At 39.7% G+C, this 26,140-nt stretch overlaps 1 protein-coding gene and 2 long non-coding RNA genes across 5 annotated transcripts; all 3 read left to right on the top strand.

The window, feature by feature from the left end:
• The first annotated feature begins 286 nt into the window (after positions 1–286).
• Positions 287–4,844, top strand: LOC133733239 (uncharacterized). Of its 2 annotated transcripts, none has more exons than XR_009857586.1 (7): positions 287–480; positions 2,200–2,333; positions 2,440–2,576; positions 2,701–2,802; positions 3,646–3,930; positions 4,016–4,101; positions 4,214–4,844. It is a non-coding gene; the product is annotated as an uncharacterized LOC133733239 (long non-coding RNA). The 2 variants fall into 2 exon arrangements; XR_009857585.1 differs by having other exon boundaries at positions 2,433–2,576; positions 2,713–2,802.
• Positions 4,845–12,398: 7,554 nt separating this feature from the next.
• Positions 12,399–14,656, top strand: LOC133730204 (protease Do-like 1, chloroplastic). The gene is made up of 7 exons (XM_062157836.1): positions 12,399–12,457; positions 12,539–12,710; positions 13,290–13,327; positions 13,563–13,761; positions 13,866–14,018; positions 14,168–14,302; positions 14,525–14,656. Exons 1-7 carry the CDS (start codon positions 12,399–12,401, stop codon positions 14,600–14,602), a joined length of 834 nt encoding a protein of 277 aa, XP_062013820.1. The 3' UTR covers positions 14,603–14,656.
• A 3,160-nt stretch (positions 14,657–17,816) lies between these two features.
• Positions 17,817–20,937, top strand: LOC133733409 (uncharacterized). Of its 2 annotated transcripts, none has more exons than XR_009857689.1 (5): positions 17,817–18,138; positions 18,376–18,466; positions 19,423–19,669; positions 20,456–20,495; positions 20,644–20,937. It is a non-coding gene; the product is annotated as an uncharacterized LOC133733409 (long non-coding RNA). The 2 variants fall into 2 exon arrangements; XR_009857688.1 differs by having other exon boundaries at positions 17,818–18,138; positions 20,451–20,495.
• Positions 20,938–26,140: the final 5,203 nt, after the last annotated feature.

The raw sequence follows: 26,140 nt of genomic DNA, 5'->3' as shown, positions 1-26,140 counted from the left end.
ATTTATTTTTTATTTTTTAAAAAAAGGAAAGGAATTTGGTCCCTTTGATTTAAGGAGCTTGGGAGGCGTCAAATATCGGATGGTCTAAAAATGGGGTTATTTTGGTAATTTAGACACAACTCGAAAACACCTATATAAGACTTCGGGACAACCTACGACGCCATTCACCTCTCTCTGACTCTCACTCTCTCTCTCCTCCTCCCAAGATTGCATCTTTTCACTTCTGTCTCTTCTTCTCCTCCTCTCAAGATTGCATCTTTTCCTTCTTCTCCTCCTCTCAAATTTCACTTCTGTCTCTCTCCTTTCCCTCCCCCTGTTCTCCCAAGATCTGATTTTTGATGGCTATATAGTGTGATTCTTCTCCCATGAGTTTGATGCGATGTCAAGGAAAATTTGAAGAACACGAAGAAGAGTTTCCATGAATTTGACGATGTGAATGGAAAATTTGAAGAACACCAAGTGTTTCGAAAGAACAATCTGGTAAGTACCGTTTTCAAAAATCTAATTATTATTATTATTATTTTTTTTAGGGCCTTTTATTCTGTTCTTCCGATCCAGTTTTTTTGGGGTAATTTTGACAAAGGCGATGGGTACCAAAGCAAATCTGTCTTGGTTTTTAGTCCTTGTAATATTGAGGAACCCAATGGGTACAAAAGTAATTTGGGTTCAGCGTTGGGGGGAAATTGAATTCCAAGTCGATCCGTGTCATTCTGTTTCCACCAATAGGGTGGAAGCACTAGGATTAGGATTTGGGGTGATTTTAATCTAACGGTCATTATTATCCTATCACAATCCAACGGCGCTTGCCTTATGACCCAATTTGAAATTTGAATTTGGATATTCGATTTAAAATTTGAATTTCGATGTTCGATTTGAAATTTGAATTTCTATCGGGATCCCGCGCTTCATTTCAAATTGTGAACTTCACCTATATAAACAAACAGCCCGCCCTTGTCTGTGTGAGTTTAGACCGTTTACACTGTGAGTTTCAAATTTTGTGTGTCGAATGGCTGGGAATGGGAATGTTGGGGTTGGAGAGTTTGATGGTGAGGTTGAGAAGCTCGTTCTCTGGAGGCGTCCGAGTGTGGGAGCGGTAAAAATCAACCTCCATGCCGAATTTCCCAAGGGGAGTGGGACGGGTTGCATCGCCGTAGTTGCCAGAAACCGAGCCGGGCAACTGTTGGGTGGTGTCACGCTCAAGTCTCCAGCCTCAACCCTTGTGTCAGCCGAAGTGCTCGCTGCGGAACAAGCGGTGGAGCTCGCAAGACGATTTCCTGATTTCAAAATTGTTTTCGAATGCCAGAGCAGCTTTCTGATCCGAGCCATCACCGGAGACGTAATCACCGACAAATGGAGCATCTACCCACGAATTCAAGGCATCAAATCCACACTCAACACGATTGCGGAATTTTCTTGGAGTGAATGTAAAAGCCGTGCCAATTCGCTTGCCGTTGCCCTTGTCTCTCATTTGGTGAATACCGAGGTTTTTGAAGGTGATGAGACATCTTGGATCCATCCCCCACCTAATTGGGTGGCGAGGCCTCCAAAATTCGTCGATGAGATATTGAGGAAGGATAGGGGAATCATGGATGAATAGTTGATAGGTCTGCAAAATATTAGTTGGATATATATATATATATATATATATATATAGTAGTATTAAGAGTGGAGAGGTTGTATGCTAAGAGGAGACTATCTGATATATATAATTAGTATTAAGAGTTGAGAGGTTGTATGTGCTAAGAGGAGACTATCTGTTACTTTTTTGTAATGCTTTTCTTTCCTATCTATGAAAATCGAATGACTGTTTTCTTCTGATTGATGTGAAGCATGACTCTGTCTGTTTAATACTAGTTTAGTTATGTGTACATAATTAGATGGCTAACTGGTTTGAATTTTAATGGATTTCTTATTAAAGATGAAGTTTGAACCCGAGGTTAACAAATACATGATTCAGTCAGTAAATTGCATATTGAAGATTGACTCCACATGTGAGAACCCTTTTGGTTGGGCATTGCCTATGGATAATCACAACTTCTGGAAAACAATAAAGGAAAACAGAAAAGATGGGTGTTATCAATAAAATTATTTCTGCTGAGTTTTACTGTCTTGGTTTGTTGCCAGCTTTTGTGAAGATGGATTCCATATCATATATATATATACGTGTCTGATTGAAACATGGTAAAAAATCTGGTGCAGATTGGGGTGCTTGAGGATACCAGAGATCTTACATTCCATGGTATTTTTTACGAGTTCGAAGCTGCTTTAGAGGACACCAAGCTCAGTGTTACCTTAAGAAGTTGAGAAGAGGAATCACCACGCTTTTCAATCATGTATTGACTTGCTCCTTACCTATTTTGGTGGATCACATTATATTTTTGCTAGGAAGCAAACTGAGATATTTGAAATATAATTTCAATTATTTTGTTCAGTTGTAAGGGGAGAGAAAACGAGAAAGGAGTATGCAGTCTTACTACAGAGGCATAGAGCTGCTGTCATACAAAAGCTGATGAAAAGCAGGATTGCAAGGAAGAAATTCAACAACATTTGTGATGCATCAATTGTGATACAATCAGGTATATTAAGCCTAATGATTATATTCAGAATCAAAAGAACTTGCACCCAAAGTAAATACGTTTAATTGTCACTATTTTTTAGGTATCCCTACCCAAATTAGTTTCATTTGTTTGACTGTCTAAGCTATCTTTGCAGTTTATCGTGGCTGGTTTGTCAGAAGATGCTCAGGAGGTATAGGATAAATGAAACCTGGGAACACAAATGTGCTTAATTATGGATCACCAGGTTTGCTATTGTGCTTAATTTTCTATAAAATGATGTGAAATCATCACAGACAAATTGAGCTGTGCATTTGAGATGCAGTTCATATCATGATACAACATTATGTGATGAAAAATATAATAGTATGAACGCCACGGAATTGTGTCCAAACCGAGTTTGATGCAAGTGTATTCCAAAAAGTAAATTAGGATTCATGTAAAGAAACATCATGAAAGAGTGGTAGAACCCAAGTAAGAGTTGCACCAATAATCTAAAATCTTATCCAAATCACGAGGACTGAGGATGATGATGACCCATATGCCAGGCTGCCATTAGTTTCCCACTTACATTTTTATTGTTATAACCTAAGCAACAGAGCAAGTAACAACTTACCAACCCCGACAGACTACTTATCTGTGTGCTATCCTATTTTCATTTCCTTATTGTTCATATCTTTTTATAGGCAATCTTGAAATGTATATGTGATTTGGATACCCTTGATTTTGATGTATGCTCTGCATTTTGTTCAATCAAATTCTGGGAATTTAAGAAATCTGTAGAATGTGTGGACTTTCATAATATAATATAATGTTCAGCTCACAAATTAGAACTGGAGTTGATGAACTGTAGTGGTATTGGATGTGTTCTAATATGTGCAAAATTTCTTTCTAGATAAGACACACATTGAACTTTTCCTTGATTTTGATATTTCTCAGCATTTGTGTTCAATGAAGTGAAAGAAATTTGTAGATTGTATGGACTGTTCATAATATGTTGTTCAGTTAGTAACATTAGAAATTGTGCAGAAGTTGTTTGTACTGTGTAGCTAAAACACACACATTAATCGTTTCCACTTGTTTTCAGCAGAAAGGAGTTCTTTTTCGATAAAGGAGTGTGTGATTTCAATAGCTTTGACGTGGGGCTAATAACAGGAGTTCCTGCATCGGAAATTTGGAATTGTCTAAGGATTCCTATGCAGCTACCCCAGTGCTGCCTGATCTGGCTGTACTGATGTCCGGACGGCCAATGAAGGACCCTGATATGCTCTGCCTATAAATAACAAGGGTATCAGGGAGGTACAAAAGCCGCTTGAAGATATCACAGGGAGTCTCAAGATAGCTGGAGTCAAAGGCACTAGGTTCAACTGAGAGGGTAATACATCAAACTAGAAAGCTGTGTTTGTTTTGGGTTTTGTCAAAAGAATTAGATGATAACCAAGACTTTAATTTGTATGTAGAATTTGAGGCAGGCGTCTCGAGCACTGAAGCAGGGGAAGGCTTGGTGGAAAGACACACTTTTATGATGGCATGGAAATCCAAAGAGGTAAATCTCACAGCACAAAAATATATGATATTAGTTTGACACTCATTCCTTAGTATTTACTGGATCATCTTACCTCAACAAGACTTATAGATTGTCTTGGTTTTGATTGCAGCGGACGGATTTGTTGTACAAACTGGTGATCTGGAAGGACCTGCAGAGGGTTTAATTGATCCAAGTACAGAGAAAACCAGGACGATACCTTTAGAAATCTCTGTAGATGGAGAGAAAGCACCCTTTTACGGTGCAACTTTGGAAGTAAGATTCCTCCTTCCTAGTCACTCCCTCTCTCCCTTTGTATGTATATGATGTGTGTGTGATTCTGTTGATACATTACAGAAAATGAGGACTTCTTGGCAGATCTCAAGGTTGGTGATGCTATTGAATCTATCCAAGTTGTTTCTGGCCCGGAAAATCTAGTGAATCCAAGCTACAAGATTGCTGGCTAGACAAAAGCCTCTGTCTACTTATGTCTTCCATTTGCAAGTTTATACACGGCAACCATTTGGAAGTCTGTCATTTCTAGAGAATAATATAAATTCGAGAATGTATTCATCGACTGAAATCAAGTCCAGGTTATGCCTGTGTTTAACTAGATTGTGATTATATAGCATATTTTTCATTTTCCCCAAAAAAGAAGCACAAAAACATAAATTTACCTGTTCAGTACGGAAAACCAATTTTGTATAACCCACTTGATACATCTCTAGTAATATGTTGAACTGATGAAGAATAGCAACTGAAACATTAAGTGGCTCCTGTGATGCAACATTCTCCAGCAGAAGAAAACCATATCTATACAAGATCTAATAACACAGACTAACAATAATTAGACCCCGGAGAGAGGTATAAAGTATCTGAGAGCTGAAAGAGGAGTGAAGTCATCTTTTCTTACCTTCTTGCAAATTTCTTGTGAGACATTATGATAGGAAAGCTAGATCTCGATATTCGAACAACTTCAAGGACTCCTCAACATCTTAGTCGCTGCAGGACAATTCCTTGTTCATATATTGAAGGAGCTTATTGACTATTGTTGGGCTTGAGAATAAAACCAAATAACCAAACTCATTTATTAATAGTATTCAATTTTCAAGAATGTGACATTCCTAAAGGACAGATAGCATACATGATCATGTTACCACAATCCTGAGAGCCAGTAATCACGTTACCATAATTATACTCCTCCTTTAATTAATAATCATGTACAGAAATCCAAAAAAAATGGAAAGCAGCATACCTAAAATTTTGTTACAACACTCAGCTTCTGGGAGTCTGCTCCACCTAATTTATGCAAGGGGCCAACTACAGGCTTCTCAGATCGATTGAGCATACTAGATGCAAATATCTGAGGAAGCCCTATGAGGAAAGAAGCTGAATGAGAGACAACCATAGACGAGGAATAAGTACGGTAACTTAACGTACAAGTTTCACAAACCAGCAAAATAAGAGGTGCTCATCAGTCTATGCTTCAATTAATACTGGATATGCATAATCACAATATATTAGGTCACCTTACATATGAAGAATTTATTAGGAATCTAGCTTTCTGCACAATAAAAATCTTCAACCATGCACGAAAATCTTGATTGTTATGTCATCTTTCAAGAGGTAGATCAATTACATCCTTCCAGTGCAATTATAGATATCATGAACAACTATGAACACATAAATTTTGTCAAACTTCTATATGAGGACCACTTTAATTTCTATGATTCGGATTAGGTTTATCGTTGGATGAACTGCATTGCTGATATTGACCCTAGAAAAAGAAAAGGTAGGTACAGCTAGTCCGTCAACAGCTAACCATCATACTGTAAAAATCGGATAGAAATTAATCGTTCGATGTCTGCTCGTTGTCCCCTCTCCGATTCCCAGTGAACAACATGATCTTGACCTATCATTTGTTCAATTTGGTCGATCTGATACATAGTTAACTCTTTTATCCTCTTTATTTTCCCACTGATATCTAATCGATAACGAACCTGAAGTACCAAATATAACTTTTATACAATCACGAAGTTAACAAGTTACTGTACAGTAAAAATGATGAAATACATATACTTAAGCTGATCATTGACAAGTTCAATACCTTCAAAAAGACCAAGGCAATCCTGGTTGCCTTCAAATTCAACTCTTGTCCGATCAATGCCATCCTGTATAAATTCCTGAAAAAGAAAATAGCAGTCAACATATAAGTCTCTGCTTTCATAAAGCTCTCCATTCAATTAATTTGTTCAAGGTCTAAATACAGAGCAATAAATCAGGAGTTGGTTAAGAATTTGGTTCACACAAGGCAAGCACAGTCTCTTTCATCATTTGCTCAACACCAACTCTTTGGTCCTTCTTCCTTCCCCTCATTATCATAGATCTCTTAACAGATAAGCAGAAAAGAATCACAGACGTTTCTATGTAATGAACTAACATGATACACAAAAGTGGCCAGGACTAGGCTCTGTCTCTACCATTATACTGATGAAAAGGAAATATGGAAGATTACCTCCTGCTCTAGTTTGAACAAGTGGTGATTGAAGTGTTACTGCAATCTCCCATTTGCATAATTAATGCAGAAGTTCAAAACTATTTCTCTACTGAAAAAGACAAATGTACAGTTACAAACACTTGGAATAAACCAAGTTCCAATGAAAGTTCAGATGAAACATACATCAAAGGATGCAAAGCCATAGACAGCGAGAATGCTAATAGATCTGCCAGTACGCTGCTTTCCTACTGCAAGTGATTTATTAATTTGTTCAACCAACCACTCAAACAAACATGCATGTATCGACTTTGCCAAAGCATCTCTCGTATCGACAGCCTGAAAGATGCAAAAACATGTTAAGGATAGCCTGATATCAATCAATTTTCTTGGGCTTTATTTGCATGTGTAACTTATCCAACACCCAAATGGAACCACCCGGTGGAAACTGAACCAAACTACGCCATCAACTTCCTAAGCACACTCGGCATCAACCTCCTCATAATCCTTCTCCAGAGCAGCGAGATCCTCACGGGCCTCAGAGAACTCTCCTTCCTCCATGCCCTCACCCACATACCAATGCACAAAAGCACGCTTGGCGTACATCAGATCAAACTTGTGATCGATGCGGGAGAACACCTCAGCCACACTGGTGGATCGAGTTGGAGATCATATACACAGCCCTCTGCACCTTAGCAAGGTCACCGCCGGGAACAACAGTGGGTGGCTGGTACATAGTTGATACAGATTCTCTCTCTTTTTTTTTTCAGTCTATCATCAACAGTATTGCTACCTTCATCTGCCACAGATTCCACACGATATTTGTTCCTAAAAGGCTTTTATAGAATAGTTGAAGCATTTTGTCTCACATGCTTTTAACTCCACCTCTTCTCACTCTCTTTCATATTTAAGGAATAACCCGAAGTACATGTGCCCTTTAAAAAAATAGAAGTACACGTACCCCATCAAATGGTAATGTACCATTTGACTTTAGCCATGTTACTTTACAAAATGTTACCTCTTGAAATGTGGTGATCAGTCTAATGTTTAGGCAAATTTCATTTTGCAAAAATTTGGGAAGTAAATGTGCAACCCAAATACACTGACACCTTTTAATTTAGGAAAAATATCACAAATCATGCACCAACTTTAGGCATTTCTACACTTTAGTATACCAACTTTCATAACTATCATATTAGTATATCAAGTTTGCTTAATTCTTTCATTTTGGTGTATGCCGTTAATTTTTCCGTTATCCTATCAAAAAAAAAAAAAAACTGACAAAGCGTAGTGGGCCCATATTTTTGTGTTATTACAGCTATAGATCTATCCTCTGCACTTGAAGGTAAATAGTTATTTTCACTATTCATAATGGCACATTTAGATCGTATCTTGTCTACAAGTTCATGTTGAAGGCATGTTGAAGGCTAGTCCTTAGGTGGGAAGGTTTTGTTCATCTGCATGATATATTCAAATTTTTGCAAAAATTCCAACAGTAGGCCAATAGTAGAACTTAACGGTGTTAGTTTGATATACCAAAATGATGTTGAAATGCAAAGTTCATACACCATTCTGATAGTTTTCAAAGTTCATACACCAAAGTGTAGAATCATCCATATTTCATACACTATTTGTGATAAAATCTCTTTAATTTATTTCTATCAGATTCATATATTTTGAAAAAATTTCCAACATTTATTTGATTTTGCGCGATTCAATTGTTAGAGGAAAAAACCACCGCACCAACCCCCCTTTAAGAAAAAAAAGACCATCGCAATCAATTGATATGTATGTAATTTTGTTGGATTTTAATATCTCAATTTCTAGAATATTGCTGTTGGTCTCAACTCTTAAGAAAAACTGGATTCAATTGTCAAATCCAAGAGTATTGATTTGCATTTTAGTTGAGAATAATGACCAAAATAACGAAAGTAATGGAAATATCGAGAATTTGAAAAAAAAATTGATGGAAATATCGAAAAAAAAAATCTAATATTGATGGATTTTACACTGAAAATTTGGATAAATATTGTATGATCAACTAAAAATGGACTAAAAACAAAAAAAATCAGAAATATATGAAAATTAATATCAATGCTTGAAAAAAAAAATTATAAACTGGGACAGACTAACTTGAGAAACAAAAGAACTCAACATAGCCCAACTAGTTATCTGTTATACCAACCATTCGGGCCAATTAACAAAGTCTGTCTTTGTACCATCCATAGCTAAAGTTGAAGTTGTAAATTAGAACGAGTTATTGAAAAAATAATGAAGAACGATGATGTTCGAAATGGCTTAATATCTTGAACTCATTTATTCTATAAAGCACATCAAAATGCGTTTCTCCTATAAACACCCCGACAATCACTTTTTGTATAAATTGTTACAGCATAGAAAAGTTGAATAAGAGATTCAATTAGTGTTCAAAAAATTGATAAGGAAGCCCCAAAACAAATGGCTCAATGTTTAATAATTTGTCTTCACCTGCTCTTTGTTGATATAAACATGGGCAAACATGAGTTTGTATAGTGCTCTAAACTTTTGAAACATGGAAACTTATTTGAACGTGATTAAGTCTCATGAGAGACTTCGAAGTATGGAAACTGACTTTAACATGATTAAATCTCTCATGGGATAACTGGTCAAGTCTCTCATGAGATAACTGTTATTATGGATATCTGTGTACTTTATCTACTTCCAGTAAGACCATTTAAATTTAATAATTATTTGAGTTTTATTTCATCTAGGCAAGGGTATATTAGCCAAACCATATTTTGCTGAAACTTTGGACAGCAAAAGAATGGCCTCGTTTTTCTTTCTTTCTTTTTTCTTTTTTTTTGAAAAAAAAAAAAAAAAAAAGAAGAAGAATGACCTCTTTTTATAATAGTACATATTAGAGATCAAAAACAAAAGACAGAATATTTAGATATTGTCTAAAACTTTACGGATATTATTTATGTTTAGTGTGGTTGCACCATCAGCATATTGTGCTAATATGAACAAAAAGTTGATGGCCCCCAACAACATTAATAATTATAAGATAAGGACTTCAAACTTTCCCGAAGCTTCTTAGCATGAATGAGCAACACACTAAATTTAAAACAATCTGATTTGTGTTTAAGGAAATCTTTTTTCTGTGTTTGGCCTAAACTCTAGGTTACTTGACCTAGTGGTAATAGGGTTAAATTAGAAGGATCTAGATTCCTATTCAATGTACGATTACTTTCCTTGTATGATTGAGATTCTATGCATTGTAATCCTCTATATAAAGAGGCCCCTATTATCAATGAGAATATACAGCAAATTCCTCTCAATTTCAGTTTCTCTAAAACACGTTATCAGCACGAAGCCCTAACCCTGAAACAAATAGCCAAACCCTGATTCAAGAAGCTAAAACCTTGAATCCGAATACAAAACCTTGAAGCCTTTTCTGCCTCCACCTCACACCTTGAAACGCTCGATCCCAGGAGTCGAGAACCGGCCGGAAACCTACCGAACCGGCCATCGGAAGCTCAATACAACCCGCAGCAAATATTCCACCGGTTCACCATCTTCTGGACATCCAATTTTAACCAAATTTCGTCAGCAGAACTCCCTAAACCTGAAGATTCTGGAACCGGAAGAAAAAGCACAAAAACCGGCCTAAAAGTGAGTGAACCGGCCGACTAAATCTTCTGCAAAAAACCGGCAGAAAAGAGAAAGAAAAAAAAAAAAAAAAGAGGAAGGAGGCAGCCCTAGCCAAGCCCAAGCCGAGCCCAAGCCGCGGTCCACTGACCTAAGTCCAGAGGCCTGATGACGTCAGCGTCCACGTCATTCCTGCATTGCCACGTCAGCGCCGCACTGCCACGTCAGCTACCCGGTCAACTCCAGTCAACGCCGGTCAACCCTCCAATCAACGACCCCCGGCAACTTTTTCCGGCCAACTTCCGGCGACTTTTTCTGACCACTTTTTCCGGTCAAAATTTTCCGGCGACCTATTTCAAGGGATTTTTTACTAAATGTTCCCGTTTTTTAGAGTTTTTTAATTCAATTTCTCTTCCTTTTCGGGGACTTGCAACCTCCCTTCTTCTACCCCCTTTTCTTCATCATAGGGGAGACCAAATTAAGCCGAACTGTGGGGGTTCGTGCTCACTCCAAGCTTAGAGCTTGTTGAGATCTCCAAACTTACAGTTTGTAGAGAATTTATGATCGACCACTTACGTCATTGTTTCGATCTAATTCAATATCTCTTGAAATCGAATTTCTTGGAAGCGAGTACGCTCGGAAATTCCTAATTTCTTGGAAGCGATTACGCTTAGAAATTTTATATGTTTTCGTGGTAGCCTATTTCGCTCCGAAACTAACCCTAATTTCTTGTTCTCTTTCAGGATGAGTAACCTGAACAAATTGGACTTTGCTCCATTGGGAACAACTGGCTCTGGATATCACAGGTGGGTTCGTGATGTCCGCCAGCATCTCAAGGCTGATGGAATCCTGGATATGATTCTCGAGCCTAGCCAGGACGAGCTAACTGTTGAGCAAGCTCAAGCTTTGGAAGCAAATATAGCAGCCTTAGAGGCAAATAAGGCAAAAGCCATCATCCTAATGACTCGTCATATGGATGATTAGCTCCAGTACGAGTGAATGAATGAAGAAGACCCCAGAAGGTTGTGGGTCTCACTCGAAAAAAGATTTGGCAACGTCCGTGACTCCTTGCTTCCTGACCTAGAAGTGAGATGGCATAGCCTCCACTTCTGTGATTTCAAGTCAGTTCTTGACTACAACTCCGAAGCACTTCGCATTAAATCCTTAATGGAATTCTGTGGTAAAGAGATCACAGATGCGATGTTGATTGAGAAGACTCTCTCTACCTTCCCCGTCTCTGCATTGATGGTTGCTAAGAACTATCGAATCGAAGTTACTGTAGGACGGATCACAAGGTTTCATGAGTTCATTGGAGCTATGAATGTCGCTGAAAAGCATGACAACATCCTTATGAAGAACTATAATTTGAGATCTGTAGAAATAGAGCATATTCTGGAATCCAATTGTAGTCGCGCCCCTAAGAAAAGGCTCCAAGAGCGAAACTCTAACCTTAGGGATACTTCTGGACGTTTTGGTCTATATAATCGCTCTACTTGGGAAGGTAACCGTCAATATAAGCGAACACGGAACCGAAGAGGTCAACATGGAAAGAGAGAGGGAGGAAACGCCTCTGGCCATGTTGGTGACGCCACCAACACTAAGAGCCATCTAAATGACGCTTTCAAAGCGCCTCAATCAATGAAGTTTGAGCAAAGAGATGTATGTTCTCGATGTGGAGTGTCTGATCATTGGGCACCCATTTGTAGAGCTCGTGAAAAAATCGTCACCGCCTACAAAGCATATTGTGAGGCAAGAGAAGCTCACTATGTGGAACAAGAAGATCAAGAAGATGATCTAGAGTGAAGGGTTGAAGACTAAAGGTGTATGAATTATCTATTCTTTTGGCCTTCAATTTCGATAGGCTCGTCGCAATCTATAGCCTACAGGTTAGATACGATTATAAATTGTAGGAATCTAATTCATTTAAAATTTAACATACACTTCATTTCAGTACAGTTATCGGGACTGGAGTGTACAAGATTTGTTTGTAAGACTCAGATACTTGGTTAATTTGTTATTTCTTCTGCCATCTATGGAATCTTGTTAAGACTTAAAAGTGTGTGGTGCTTATGGAACTGTATTTTCTACTAATTGATGGGCTTCTCTATATTTGGTGGTTTCATCATCTCAAAATGATACTTTGTATTATGCAACTCTTCTTAAAGTCTGTTAAGCGCAATTTTATGTTTCTCCTGTCATGTGTGGGACATCTTTGCTAATTGAGCTAAGCTTTCTATTTGATGGAGATTTCATTTTGTATTCCTTTTCTTTTCTTTTGCGGTGAAATGGCGCCTCTCATGGTTTGCATCTAAAGATATGCTAGCTAGTTCTTTCCAGGGTCACTCTTGCTGACCAGTCAACTTTCGATGCAAAAGTTGTTGGATTCGACCAAGACAAGGATGTTGCGGTTTTACATGTTGATGCACCGAAAGACAAACTAAGGCCCATACCAATTGGTGTCTCTGCAGACTTGCTAGTTGGCCAGAAAGTGTTTGCTATCGGCAATCCTGTCAGCTTGATATCACTTCATAATTGGTTCGTCCTTGCATTGTTGGTATCACTTGTTAATACATTAGACATATCTTACATAATCAAACCTGTGATTTACTATGATCCTCTATTCGTTTAAATCACTTAATGTGATGATGTTGATTTTAGAACTGTATGTCACAAAATTGTCCACAAATTACGTGATCAAACACCTTGTGATTTACTAAGATTCTCTATTATTTAAATCACTTAATGTATTGATTCTTTATCTCTGGATAATGGGTTGAAAGTTGAATGTATTATTTGTACCCATCTTTTCTGTTAATTAAAGACAAAGAAGACCATCCCTCTAGAATTGCTTTTGCCATAGCAGGGTTTTGCCTTCTATCAAACAAGAGGGTTTTATAACTACTAATACAGTTAGGTATGAAATGCTACTAATACAGTTAGGTATGAAATGCTGTTGACTTTTAACAAGCCTTATAATGGCATGATCCTTCACTCACTAACTGGTTATGAAGGCTCTGATTACATCTTACTAGATGGTTGCATGGTTGCATTTAACTGAGGCTTTTATTTCCTTGTGTGTAACTTGCAGTTTGGGCTTGACCATACCCTTACAACTGGTGTTATCAGGTACAAAGTCCATTACCCATTTCTCTTAGAAAGAAGTCCATTGTTCTATCTTTATTCAATTCTTTCACTCCTGAGTCATGCACGAAATAAGCTTCATATTTAGAAGGCAGCTATTAGCTAGTTTTTCTTAGATGGTTGCTTTGTATTGTTTTAGCTCTTGTAAATTTTTTTCTCCTGTGAACTTTTTGTCCACGGTATGTATTTGTCCAACATAGTTCCTTTCCTATAAGAATAGTGGACTACGCAGAGAAATCAGTTCTGCTGCAACTGGTCGTCCAATCCAAGATGTTATACAGACAGATGCTGCCATTAACCCCGGTAATAGTGGGGGGCCACTTCTAGACAGTGCAGGGAGCCTTATCGGGATAAATACCGCAATATATTCTCCATCGGGTGCATCATCCGGTGTTGGGTTTTCTATTCCAGTTGATACTGTTAGTAGACATTAATGAAGTTCCTTTCACTAATAATCCTTCAATTCTTTCATGCGAGACATATCTCTTCCGACTCCTTCTTTCTTCTTTTCAAAAATATTCAGGTAAATGGCATCGTTGACCAGTTGGTCAAATTCGGGAAGGTCACCAGACCTATTTTAGGAATTAAATTTGCACCCGATCAATCTGTTGAACAGTTGGGGGTCAGTGGAGTACTTGTCCTAGATGCACCGGCAAATGGTCCAGCTGGAAAAGCGGTACTTTTTGCCCCATCTTTTTTTCCTCAAGTTTCATGTACTACAGAAATTGATTTCCACTTTCAAGTTAACATGATTCTAGAATCGTGGTATGGAAATATGCTGTTGTGCTTCCACTGAAGTAAAGCTCATGAGCCTCCAATATGCAGGGATTGCTACCAACAAAGCGTGATTCCTATGGCAGACTCATATTGGGTGACATTATAACTTCTGTGAATGGAAAAAAAGTCACCAATGGCAGCGACCTGTATAGAATTCTTGACCAATGTCACGTGGGTGATAAGGTATAGTCTTCCATTTCATGACCATATTCCTATATTATTTCCAAATTAAAACTACCCCTGGAACCGTTTAGATCTATTAATTCTGGTACAATCACACATTTCTTCATAATATGGTGATGAGTTTTATTGAATTTCTAGTCTCTAATGGGGATTTTAGATGGGCAAAACTGAGGTGACAGCATGTTTTGTGCATCGTTCAATAATATACTGCTTTGAACTCAGGTGATTGTAGAGGTGTTGCGTGGTGATCAGAAAGAGAAAATCCCTGTTGTACTTGAACCGAAGGCTGACGAGTCGTGACTTACCAAATGGTTGGGCTCGTGTATCTAAAATGTAACACATATCAGATGAATTGCCATTTGTTCATATGTATACTAGCTTGATGATAAGGGTTCTCTGGTACATAATTTAACTGCTGTAATTACCCCTTATGCTTTATATGTAGTTCAATGCATATGATGTAGAAGAAGTACGTGCCAAAACAGTGCCCTTTTATGTCATTGACGAAGAATATGAAATGCACGTTGTTGATACCCAAATTTCCACAAGTTCGAATTCGAATTTAACTAGTGACAGGCAAAGGGAATGAGTTATCGACCTCATAACCTAAATTGGGCCTTCAAGCAAGCCCATTTTGCGGCAAAAGGAAGTTCTTTATTTTACAAGCGATACGAGATGCCTAAACGTTCGAACGATTGACAGGGATTTTTAAATGAATCAACACGCTTATTTACCACGCGATACGCGTAGACCCAAGCTACGTTTGGGGCTTATACGGCGGGGTGTGGTGTGGAAAGGTAACGGATCATGCGAGGCCCATTGTTATGGTAAGGCCCGTCGGTGATTTTGGACTTGGGAACCAAAATCCATGCTTCAAGGGCCAATATCTTAACATGGGCTAGCAGAGAGATAAAAGCAGGCCCAACAAGACTTAGAGCCCACTAGAGTCATTCACCCTATCCAAAACCCATTACACTAGAACCGGCAGCCCAAGATTTGTTGGAGTCATCTTCCCCAAATCAGGAACGTTGCTTCATCAAATCGTTGCTGGGATTACTACTCCATCTATTTCTGGTAATAACCCCAAGTTTATGCAAAAGCTTCCCAAACTCTCATCCTCCTAAGTCCTATCTCAGTTTCCAATAATCCATAGGTTTCTGTGATCACAACTCACAATTCACAATAGCACAAATCAAGGGATTATGATCTCCCCAAAATCACGGCAGCACGAAACCGGGGATCTCCCTCACCGTCCTATACCTACATCGCCGGTCTTTACCCATACAGCCAAAGCAAGCTTTCGTTCTTTTGGTTTCATGGGGAAAACAAAAGCTGGAAGTTTTAGCATGATCCCATCGAAACCAAGAATACCCTCTCAAAACCTCTGGTTCTTGGCACAAATCTTCCCTGTCTATCACCACTATAAAGGACGAGTTCATCACCGTAGGAAACCAAGCCACAACTGCCCAGAAAGATCAAGCAAGAGATCAAGCTTCATCTCTGAAACAATAGCCAACTCTTCCCAACCAAAACCCAAAACCCAGAAATCGTGTTACTGTTGGAACCTTCTCTCTGCTAAAAACTCTCATGCATCTAGCTCCCACACCATGCCTGCCTATAAGTCCTGTTCTTATGAAATATAGTTCAATCGTTGCCGTTATCATCAAGCCAAATCGTTGCCGTTATCATCAAGCCGGATCGCTGCCGTTATTGTCAAGCCAAATAGCTGCTGTTACATAGACTTGGTCACAACGAGGTTGTTCTCAGGTCTAACCTTTGATCAATCTTGGGCCTAGTCTCGCTTGATCAAGAGGGCCCTGTTGCAAAGATCTAAGACGCAAAAACACCCTCACATTTTTGGCGACTTCACTGGGGACTAGGCTGTGACCTGCGAGATGACTCCACCACGAAGAAAGAGAAATAACAGCAGTATGCCTTCCCAAGAGGAAGAAGAGCACGTTGATTCTATTTCCAGGCACGAGGAGCAACAAGATCAGGAAGAAAGGCAAGAGGAAGAGGAGATTGCTCCTGCAGACTTGGCACACATTCTCAGCGCTTTCGGTAGGACTCAAAAGGAGATGGTTGACACCATGAAGCAATTGGTCAACTCAATCTCAGCAGCAAAGCAGCTTGAGCAACCAAATGATGGAGAGCAACCACAGAAGGTTTCCCATGAGGACTCTGTTGCGAAAGCATCAGACAACCAGAAAGCACCTTCTTTTGTCACCCAAGACGATGTTGTTGCCATGCTAGAAAAAGAATTGCGTCGAGGCTCCGAAGACTGGAAGTATGCTCCTCAACCCCCTTATCCTTCAAACATAATGCATTTGTCTTATCCCAAAAATTATGAGACGCCCACTTTTACTCCTTTCGATGGAAGAAAAGGCAGCCCGAAAGAGCATATTAGTCGATTTATTGACGCTCTTGGCCCTCATGCTAGTAATCATAATCTCAGGCTGAGGGAGTTTTCCAAAACCCTCACTGATCGTGCATATACTTGGTACACCACCTTAGCTCCTGGTTCCATTAGGAACTGGGACGAAATGGCAGGCAAGTTCTGTAGAAAATATTTCCAATATGAGGAAAGGGTGACCATTGCACAGCTGAACAACACTCGTCAAAGGACGGGAGAAAACGTGGTAGATTTTGTTCGTCACTTTCGTGATTTAGCTTTGGATTGCTATGATGAAAAGGATGAAGAATCATTGGTGGAAATCTGTATCAGCAATATCCTGCCTGAGTACAGGGTTTATTTGGAAAACATTGGCATTACTCAATTTTCCAGATTAATCGAAGCAGTGAGGAAAACAAGCATGTCTGTTAAGACCACCGCAAGTCAGAGGAGTTGGAGGGACAAAAAAGACGCAACTCAGAGGGATGCGCATCAAACTCTAATGGTGGATGAAAGGTATTTGAAGAGGAAGGAACGGTCTGGAACGGTCCCGGCAGTCCCTTGTACTGATAAGGAGCTCCATGCTATCCTTGATACATTGTTTGCTGATGGAGTGATCAAGCCCGTGCAACGAGAAAAGCCCCCCACCAGGGAAGATAAGAAGAATCCACGCTACTGCCGTTATCACCAAATAGTGGGACATCCTACTCCTGCCTGTCAAACTTTGCGAAGGATCCTTCACGCAAAGATTGATGAAGGTACTCTCGAGCTCCCATCAAAGAAGCAAGCTATAGATGATGATCCATTGCCAAAACGGCATGGAAAAGGGACATGCTCTGTTATCACTGGAGTTGGAGATGATACCATGCATCAGGATGATGAGTCTTGGGCATTAAGCAAGTATCAAGGCCCCATTGACCAAGCTTCTTGGCGGCAGTATTTCAGGGCATATGGCTATAACAATCCATGGTCCTCTCATGATGAGTGCAGCTTAAGTATGGAGGGCCGAGTGAGAACTAGTGGTGGTCAGAATTTTGTGGACACAATCACTACTACAGAAAATAGATACGTGGACACCCCGTTTTTTTTTTAAGGACGGTTTTTATCTTTCAATGTCATATATATTGTTTAAGGACGTTCGGTCCAAAACAAGCCGAGAGATTAAAAGGAAAGAAAAGTCTTCACCCTAAAAAATAAAAAAAGAAGCCACGCTCTCTCTCTTCTCTAGCGAAACGACTCCTCTTCAGATCTAGATCTAGCAGTCTTTATTCATCTTCTCGGCTTTCTCCGTTCTCTCGGATGATTTTCAAGTTTCTCGATTTGCTATCTTCTCCGACTGGATGCGAGAGAAATCTGAAAGCCATCTGGCAATACAAACCATTGACGTTCTCTCTCCCATCGGTGAAGCACCATGGTAGATCCATTATCATGTTGGGCTCTTCAGGTGAATGCCATATATCTCAATTGTATTTTTTAACTGTTAGGCTCATCAATCAATCATACGCTTGTTTGTTAGATTTAACTAAGGGTTTAAAATTTTCTAGGGTTTAGAAAAAAAAGAAAAAGAAACCATAGAAATTTTTCCATTAAATCTGGGTTGATGAACGAATATTGGAATTTCTCTAAATTTCTAGGTTTGGTTGTCAGAAAATTTTCCATTAAATCTGGGTTGGTACGCTAGCTGTAGGTTTGGTTGTTCCGCTGACCTGCTCTCAGCCAAAGCATCGTTCCCGTTGAAGATCGAAGCTTTTTCAGGCAGTCACTCCCTCTCTGTAAGTTTTTACTTGAACAGCTTCCTAATTCTCTTCAAATTACTTTGCTTTGTTTAATTTTGCTACACCTATGGATTTATGCTATCTCTGCAATTTCTTCTTTTGCATGAACTTCTGGATAGAGCTGAATTTGTCTGTGTTAAACTTTGAGCCCGAGAATTCTATTGTTTTCCTTTTGGTTATTTTTGATAGTTGTTTTACTTGAGGAATTTCCTGAGGCGGTAATTAGGCAACAGAAAGCGATTACAAAGCTGTATAGAGCTAAAGGGCGTCATTTATTTCAATACTTTGTCTATAAAGATCAAAGTTATTTGCTTTAAAGAGATTGGAATGCAACCAATCATATATAGCTTTGCCCATATAAAGTTTGGTCCGTGTTTAAAGTGTTGAATTAGTTTACTAGTGGTATAATGTTCCAATGATGACCAAGGCAAAGAGGGTGGTTTTCCCCAAATTCCAGTGCTTCTATTAGCGTTCGAGGATATGTGATCCGTTTGTGGAGTAGGATTTGACTTTGGTTCTAAGTATGTATAGAATTAGTTGATGTTTGACTGGTAAACTTATCTCGCTTACAGTAGAAGTTTACATTGATGAGTGACTAGTTTGTAGATGTAAGTTGAAACTTGCAAGATCAGTTATTCAGTTTAGATGATTAAGCTGGTATTGTATATTCACAGATGATCATTTATTGAGTTCTTTGTGGGGACAACTTGAGATTGATATTAATGGTCTATGACTGTTTCTTTCTTATTTGAAGAAGAAGATACAGCTTCATAACGTCTTTTAGTGAGTAAAATTAGGATATTGATTCACTCGAACCTCTGACAAATTCCTAAATAACAATTCACTCGAACTGTGTTCCTTCCATTTCTTAATTATTTTTCTTATTTATTATATGTGACTGTTAAGCTTCTGGAATTTTACTCCTCTAATTGAAAATTTGTTGGTCTGTGCAGTTGGAGAACAAGCTTATGTATATGCCAAATGATCGTACTTCTACCACAAAGTTGGATATATATGGAGTTTCAGTGATATTGCAGGTCCTTGATCCCTACTCGTTAGTGATGAAGTTCATATATATATATGTACATGGAATTTATCATTAGTGGTCTTTCATGTGGACCATATATGAATGACTTAAAGGCAAGATGAAGGATGAGAGCAGAAATGACAGGAATCCTGGAAATGGTAACACTCTTCTAGGTAACTACTGTCACAACCATCTTTTTGTCCAATGATTTGGGTTTTGTATTTGATTTTTTTGTATTTACGTGTATATGCTTATAAGCTTATATGATAATTGTATCACTACTACCGAAAACAATTGTTTGCATTTACTGATTTTAAGCTTGGTGCTTGTCCATGTTAATAAATTGTTTGCATTTACTAATGTTTGTGCTTGTATCCAACTTTGTTTGGTTTCTCTTAAACTAGAGAGTTCATTCCTATGTACTTGAGAATTCAAATAAGTGGATTTTGATTCTTTCTCTTAGAGCTTTAATGTCTCAAAGTTGTGCCAGTACTTCAATATATCAATGCTATTAGGCTAATGCTGTTAGAATTATCTTAGAGTACAAAGTTGTGGGTTAAATGTGAGCATAAGTATGCGTATAACTTATTTAATCTGATTCATTATGTGTATCTATTATATCTCATTATGTAGGTCTTATCACTGTCAACTTGTTCTTCAGTAAGCTACGCGTTAAACTTAATGACTTACAATGCATGTTTTCTTTTTCATATATTTTTTTTCCGCAAGTAATTGACTACAACTTGAGGAGCTTATTGCAGTGAATTATTTTTGCAGTTTCAGTTTAGGTTTTTGTCTGTGTTTAGTCCATTTGGGTTTTTTTCTTGTTTTTGTTTGTTTACTAACATGGACCATATATGCTAACTAAGAACTTTTCTTTGTGAATAATTGCAATCTACTTCAAGTTTTACCATCATCATCTCTTATTGTTTTGACTATTGAAAATCCTTTCAGTGCAGGTAATTGTTCCCTGTCATGTTTCTTGAAACTGTCTCAAAGGTGAGCCACCTGAGCCACTACTATCTTCACAAATTAAAGCTTTTGCATTCTATTTTTTTCTTCATTGTATTGTAGCAGATTTGAGATGTGTTATTAACTTGGCCCTATGATTTCTATTAAATGCTTGGCTTTTTGTTATATCTATCAGGTAGTGGATGAAGATATTGGAGATGATGAAACCAAGTTTTTGTGCCTCTACTGCCATCTAAGATCACATAGGATATCAACATGTAATTAGGATTTATTTAGTTTGTTTTAATTGTAGTTTAGTTCAACTGTTATGAGTAACAGATCAGTAAATGTCCTCTTTTCTTTTCAAGGACAGTTTTTGTTCATACCAAGACTTTTTTTTTTGTGTTCTGTAATAGTTACAATGACGTTTTTTTTAGATTTCAGGACCTTTTTTCAGCGTCCTCGTATATATAAGATGACACTTTTTTCAGATTTAAGGACACTTTTTCAGTGTCCTATAAAACATTAGAGGACGCTTTTTTTGAGATTAGAGGACACTTTTCCAATGTCCTTATAGGTATTTAAGGACGTTTTTCGAACGTCCTTGTAAGCGACTTACAATGACTCTTTGATAGATGACGCTTTTTTTGCGTGTCATCTAAAGTTTTTAAAGACGTTTTCTGAACGTCCTTAAATGTTTTTTTTTGTAGTAGTGAATGGATCGGGCCTATCATGTTGTTGAGGTAGAAGAAGACGTTGTAGAAACTGATGCAAGGCAACGTACTAAGCCTACTGCTACACAAGTCCTTCAGCAAAACCCCAAATTCAAGTCACTCTTTGATCAGCTAGAGTATGGACCCCAAGCTAGGCAAGCTGCTGCTGAAGCCTTGATGGACGTATCAGAAGCATTCGGCCCCCAGTGTTTTACTGCCGGGACTGAGACACAAAGGGGCAGGAGCTTACTAGAAGGTGACAATGCTATTGTGTTCACCGATAAAGATATGGAAGTTTCTTACCCAGATCACCGGAGACCACTCTATTTGGAGGCACAAGTCAATGGTGTGTTCGTGCGAAGAGCCTTGGTAGACACAGGGTCTTCCTTGAACATCATATCTCTTCAGGTGCTCAACGTCGCTGGAATTCCTCTGACTAAAATTATGAAGGCAAACATGGCAATTACCGGATTTGCAAATGGAAGTGAGCAAGCTGTGGGATACATACTATTAAACCTCAAGGTTGGACCAATTCAGTCTCTTACCAGATTCTATGTTGTGGATGCTGACACTAGTTACCATGCGCTGCTGGGACGCCCATGGTTAAACAAGCATAAGCTCGTGCCTTCCACTTACCATCAATGCGTTAAGGGGAGGATTGGGCTCAAGCCTATCAGGTTGCCAGGAAATCGAGTGCCGTTCCATCGGACAGAAAGTCATCACGCTGAGGCACAATTTTATGATGAATTCACTGATGGGGAAGGAGGCAATCCATCCAGAGCTGCAGGCACCCCCTTACCTTCATGGCTCGACATCCAGGACCTCAGCAACGACGAGCTTGCAATGTTGGTGAGGCAACAAAGCGCCTACGCTCAAGCACAGCAGCCTCAATGCTCTCGAGTGGTGCTGCCGGACGGCCGCACCATATATCGCTTATGACGGGATGCGGGGCCTAACCGTTCATTATGGGAAGGCCCCAAATCAGCAGGTGCCATGGAATGTGATCAAGTTCAAGAGGCAGAAGGGGCTTCCGTGGTACCTGAGAGATTTCCCCTTCAAAAGGCGATGCCAGCGCCAAAGTGTATGCAGGACGGAAGCGCTGCTGTGACAGAAGAAATGGAAGAGGTCAACCTGAGTGATGATCCTGCTGTTCAGAAAAATATTTCCATCTCCACCAATTTGTCACCTGAGGAAAGAATCTGCCTCATTTCTCTATTAAGAGAGTATAAAGATGTTTTTGCCTGGAGCTATGAGGAGATGCTGGGATTAGACCCGGATTTGGTGTGTCACACTCTGAATGTACAGTTAGGAGCGAAACCAGTGGTGCAGTCAAGAAGAAATTACCATCCCAGTGACGAGCAGCAAATCAAGCAAGAAGTTGAAAAACTCTTAACATCTGGTTTTATCAGGCCAATCAAGCACCCTACTTGGCTGGCAAATATTGTTCCTGTGAAGAAAAAGAATGGTCAGATACGAGTCTGTGTTGACTTCCGGGATTTGAATAAAGCATGTCCTAAAGACGAATTCCCATTACCAAACATGGATGTCCTCATAGATTCAACCTCAGGCCATGGGATGCTGTCATTCATGGATGGTTTCAGCGGCTATAACCAAATTAAAATGGCCACCAGGGACGCAGAAAAGACAGCTTTTCTCACACCATACGGAAATTTTTACTATACAGTCATGCCGTTTGGCCTGAAGAACGCTGGCGCTACCTATCAAAGGGCAATGACGGCAGTATTCCATGACATGATGGGAAAAGAGGTGGAAGATTATGTCGACGATCTGGTGGTGAAATCTAAAACTAGAGGCGAGCATTGGGGTACCTTGAGGAAGGTACTACAAAGGTGCAGGGAATATAAGCTGAAGATGAATCCAAAAAAATGCGGATTCGGGGTGTCTTCGGCGAAGTTTCTTGGTTTTGTGGTGCATAGCAGGGGCATTGATGTTGATCCCAGCAAGATCCGAGCCATTGCATCTCATCCACCTCCCTCAGGTCAGAAAGAATTAAAGAGTTTCTTGGGAAAATTGTCTTACATAAGACGCTTCATACCTGGTTTAGCTGTTGTAATCCAGGCATTCACACCTCTGTTGAAGAAAGGGAACAAATTTATTTGGAACGCTGAATGCAAAGAAGCTTACTTGAGGGTTCAGCAACTCATCACCAAGCTCCCAACCATGAAAGCATCAACTCCAGGCGTCCCCTTAAAAGTGTATTTGGCCTCCACTAATGCAGCAGTAGGAGCATTATTAGCACAAGATGGTGAAGCTAGTGAGGAATTTCCTATTTACAATGTAAGCAAGCTTTTGAGAGGAGCTGAAACACGCTACCCTAAGGCAGAAAGACTTTGTTTAGCGCTTGTCTATGCAGCACAAAGGTTACGTCACTTTTTCTTGGCCCACAAGCTTCAACTTATGGTGAAGACTGATTTGGTCAGATATTTGCTGACGAGACCAGTGTTATCAGGACGGTTAGCAAGATGGCTGCTCCAGTTGTCTGAGTTCGACATCGTGTGTACGACACCAAGGGCTATTAAGGGGCAAGCTATGATCGATATGATCACCCTCTTCCCGGAGGAAGGAGGATTTGATGTTTCTCATGACATACTCGGAGAGTTACCTGGAATGACAGCAATGGCTGAAGAAGAGGAGCCTTGGACCCTTCACTTTGATGGGTCAGCCACAGCTAATGGAGGAGGAGCTGGAGTTGTACTCGTGGACCCTAAAGGGCATGCCAAACTCCTTTCGTTCAAACTAAACTTCTCATGCACCAATAATGTGGCAGAGTATGAGGCTTTTATTGCTGGGCTCGCAACTGCACACGAATTGAGAGTCAAGAAAATCAGAGTGATTGGGGATTCAAACTTAGTCATTAGCCAATTGAAGGGAGATTTTGCAGTAAGAGAAGTAACCTTGGCACCCTATAGGACTTTGGCAGAAAAGTTAATCAAGAAGTTTGAGCAGATAACTCTTGAACACATTCCCGGCAGCACTAACAGATACGCAGATGCTTTAGCTACCCTTGGTTCCAAGCTTTCATTCACAAGAGAACAACCCAACATCACTGTAATCCAGAACAACAAGCCATGTGTAGAAGCTATGATTTTCTCAAGCCCGTCAAGTGAAGAGGATTGGCGGGAATTTGTCAAGGATGAGATGGCTCAGTTGGACAAGGAAGATAGGCTCAGAACACTGGGAGACTATAGTTTGATATTTGGAGAGTTGTACAAGCGTCTTCCAGGAGGAGTTTTAGCCCTCTGTGTAGATGAAAAAGAAGCCCAGAGGAGATTGCAAGAGGTACATGAGGCCACTTGCGGGGTTGAGCAGGTGGTCAGCTTGTACCGAAGATTGCAACGTAGAGGGTACTACTGGCCGAACATGAAGAAACAAGCAGCCGAAACACAACTCTCATGTTCTAAGTGCTCCTCAACTTTGTCAGAGCAGGAAGGATTCACGGCAGTAATTACTGAAGATTGGAGGTCACCATACTTGGAATATCTCATAAGTGAAACACTGCCGGAAGATCACAAGCATGCATACAAGGTGAAGAAAACGGTAAAAAGGTATTTTGTGGATGGGAGCACGCTGTATAGAAAAGGATTCAATGGCGAACCATTAAGATGCCTTGGGACTGCTGAATGTCAACAGGTTTTACAAGAAGTTCATGCTGGGGAGTGTGGAGAGCATCAAGGAAGAAAGAAGCTTTACCGGCAGCTGTTAGACTTGGGATACTACTGGCCCAACATGCGTGAAGATGCCTATAACACGGTCAAGAAGTGTCATACATGCCAAGCACACGGAAACTTGAGTCACAAGCCATCAACGTTGTTACAAGACATGAAAACGCCTTGGCCATTTCACACTTGGTGGTTGGATTTGGTAGGAACCATTCACCCACCTTCTGGGGGTTTCATATGGATTCTCACGGCAACTGAGTCTTTTACCAAGTGGGTGGAGGCAGTTCCACTCCGCAAGGCCACAGGAGCTGCAATTTCAAATTTCATAAGGGAGAACATCGTTTGCAGATTTGGTATTCCTTACAAAATTGTGTTTGACAATGGGACACCCTTTGTCAATCAAGAAGTAAGCAAAACACTCAAGGGATATGGAATCAAGCACAGGAGATCAACACCTTATTACCCTCAAGGAAACGGACAAGCTGAAGCTACAAACAAGACGCTCGTCAGGATCTTAAGCAAGATGGTACACGAATACAAGGGAGGATGGAGCACTCATCTACCGGATGCCTTGTGGGCTTATCGCACCTCACCTAGGAGTGCCACCGGATTTTCCCCATACTCCCTGGTTTATGGATCCGAAGCAGGTTTACCAGTTGAGCTTATGATCCCAACGGCTAGAGTGCTGGCTGTTAATGACCTGGAATGGGATGATGAATCTTGTACTAAGTGGAGGACGATGGACCTTGAAGCAGTAGATGAGAGGCGAAAACAAGCGGAAGCAAGGGCAGAAGCATATCGGCAAAGAGTGGCTAAAGCTTATAATAGGACAGTCAAAGAGAGAAGCTTCAAAGAAGGGGATTTGGTTCTTAGAACCGTTGACTGGGTAAGAAGACAGATGCCTGGCCCTTCTAAGTTTGCAGCTCAGTGGGAGGGACCATTTGTCGTCAAGGAATCTCACAGCAGCGGTTATTATCGCCTCATTCATGCTAACAGCAGTAAGCTGACTGATCCCATCAATGGCAAATGGCTCAAGCCTTACTACTGTTAGACCTTAGTACATAAAGGTCCCTATCTTATCATTTAGCTTCCTTTCAAAAAAAATATATACCTCATCTGTAGTCACTTGCAAGACACATCTCCTGTCTTATCATTCGGGAGCTTTTGTAAGGCACGTCACCATGACGATGCCTAAATTTGTATTAAGAAACTTGCAATGTGAAGTGAAGAGGTGTTTCTAAATATATTCATTATTGCCTTGCCTCATTTGCCAAAACCAAGATGCTCTAACAGAAGACTC

Source organism: Rosa rugosa, chromosome 2, assembly GCF_958449725.1.
Source record: "Rosa rugosa chromosome 2, drRosRugo1.1, whole genome shotgun sequence".
In the NCBI taxonomy this organism is placed as follows: domain Eukaryota; kingdom Viridiplantae; phylum Streptophyta; class Magnoliopsida; order Rosales; family Rosaceae; genus Rosa; species Rosa rugosa.
The sequence above is the reverse complement of the archived record's forward strand: the minus strand, read 5'-3'. Positions and strand labels throughout refer to the sequence as shown.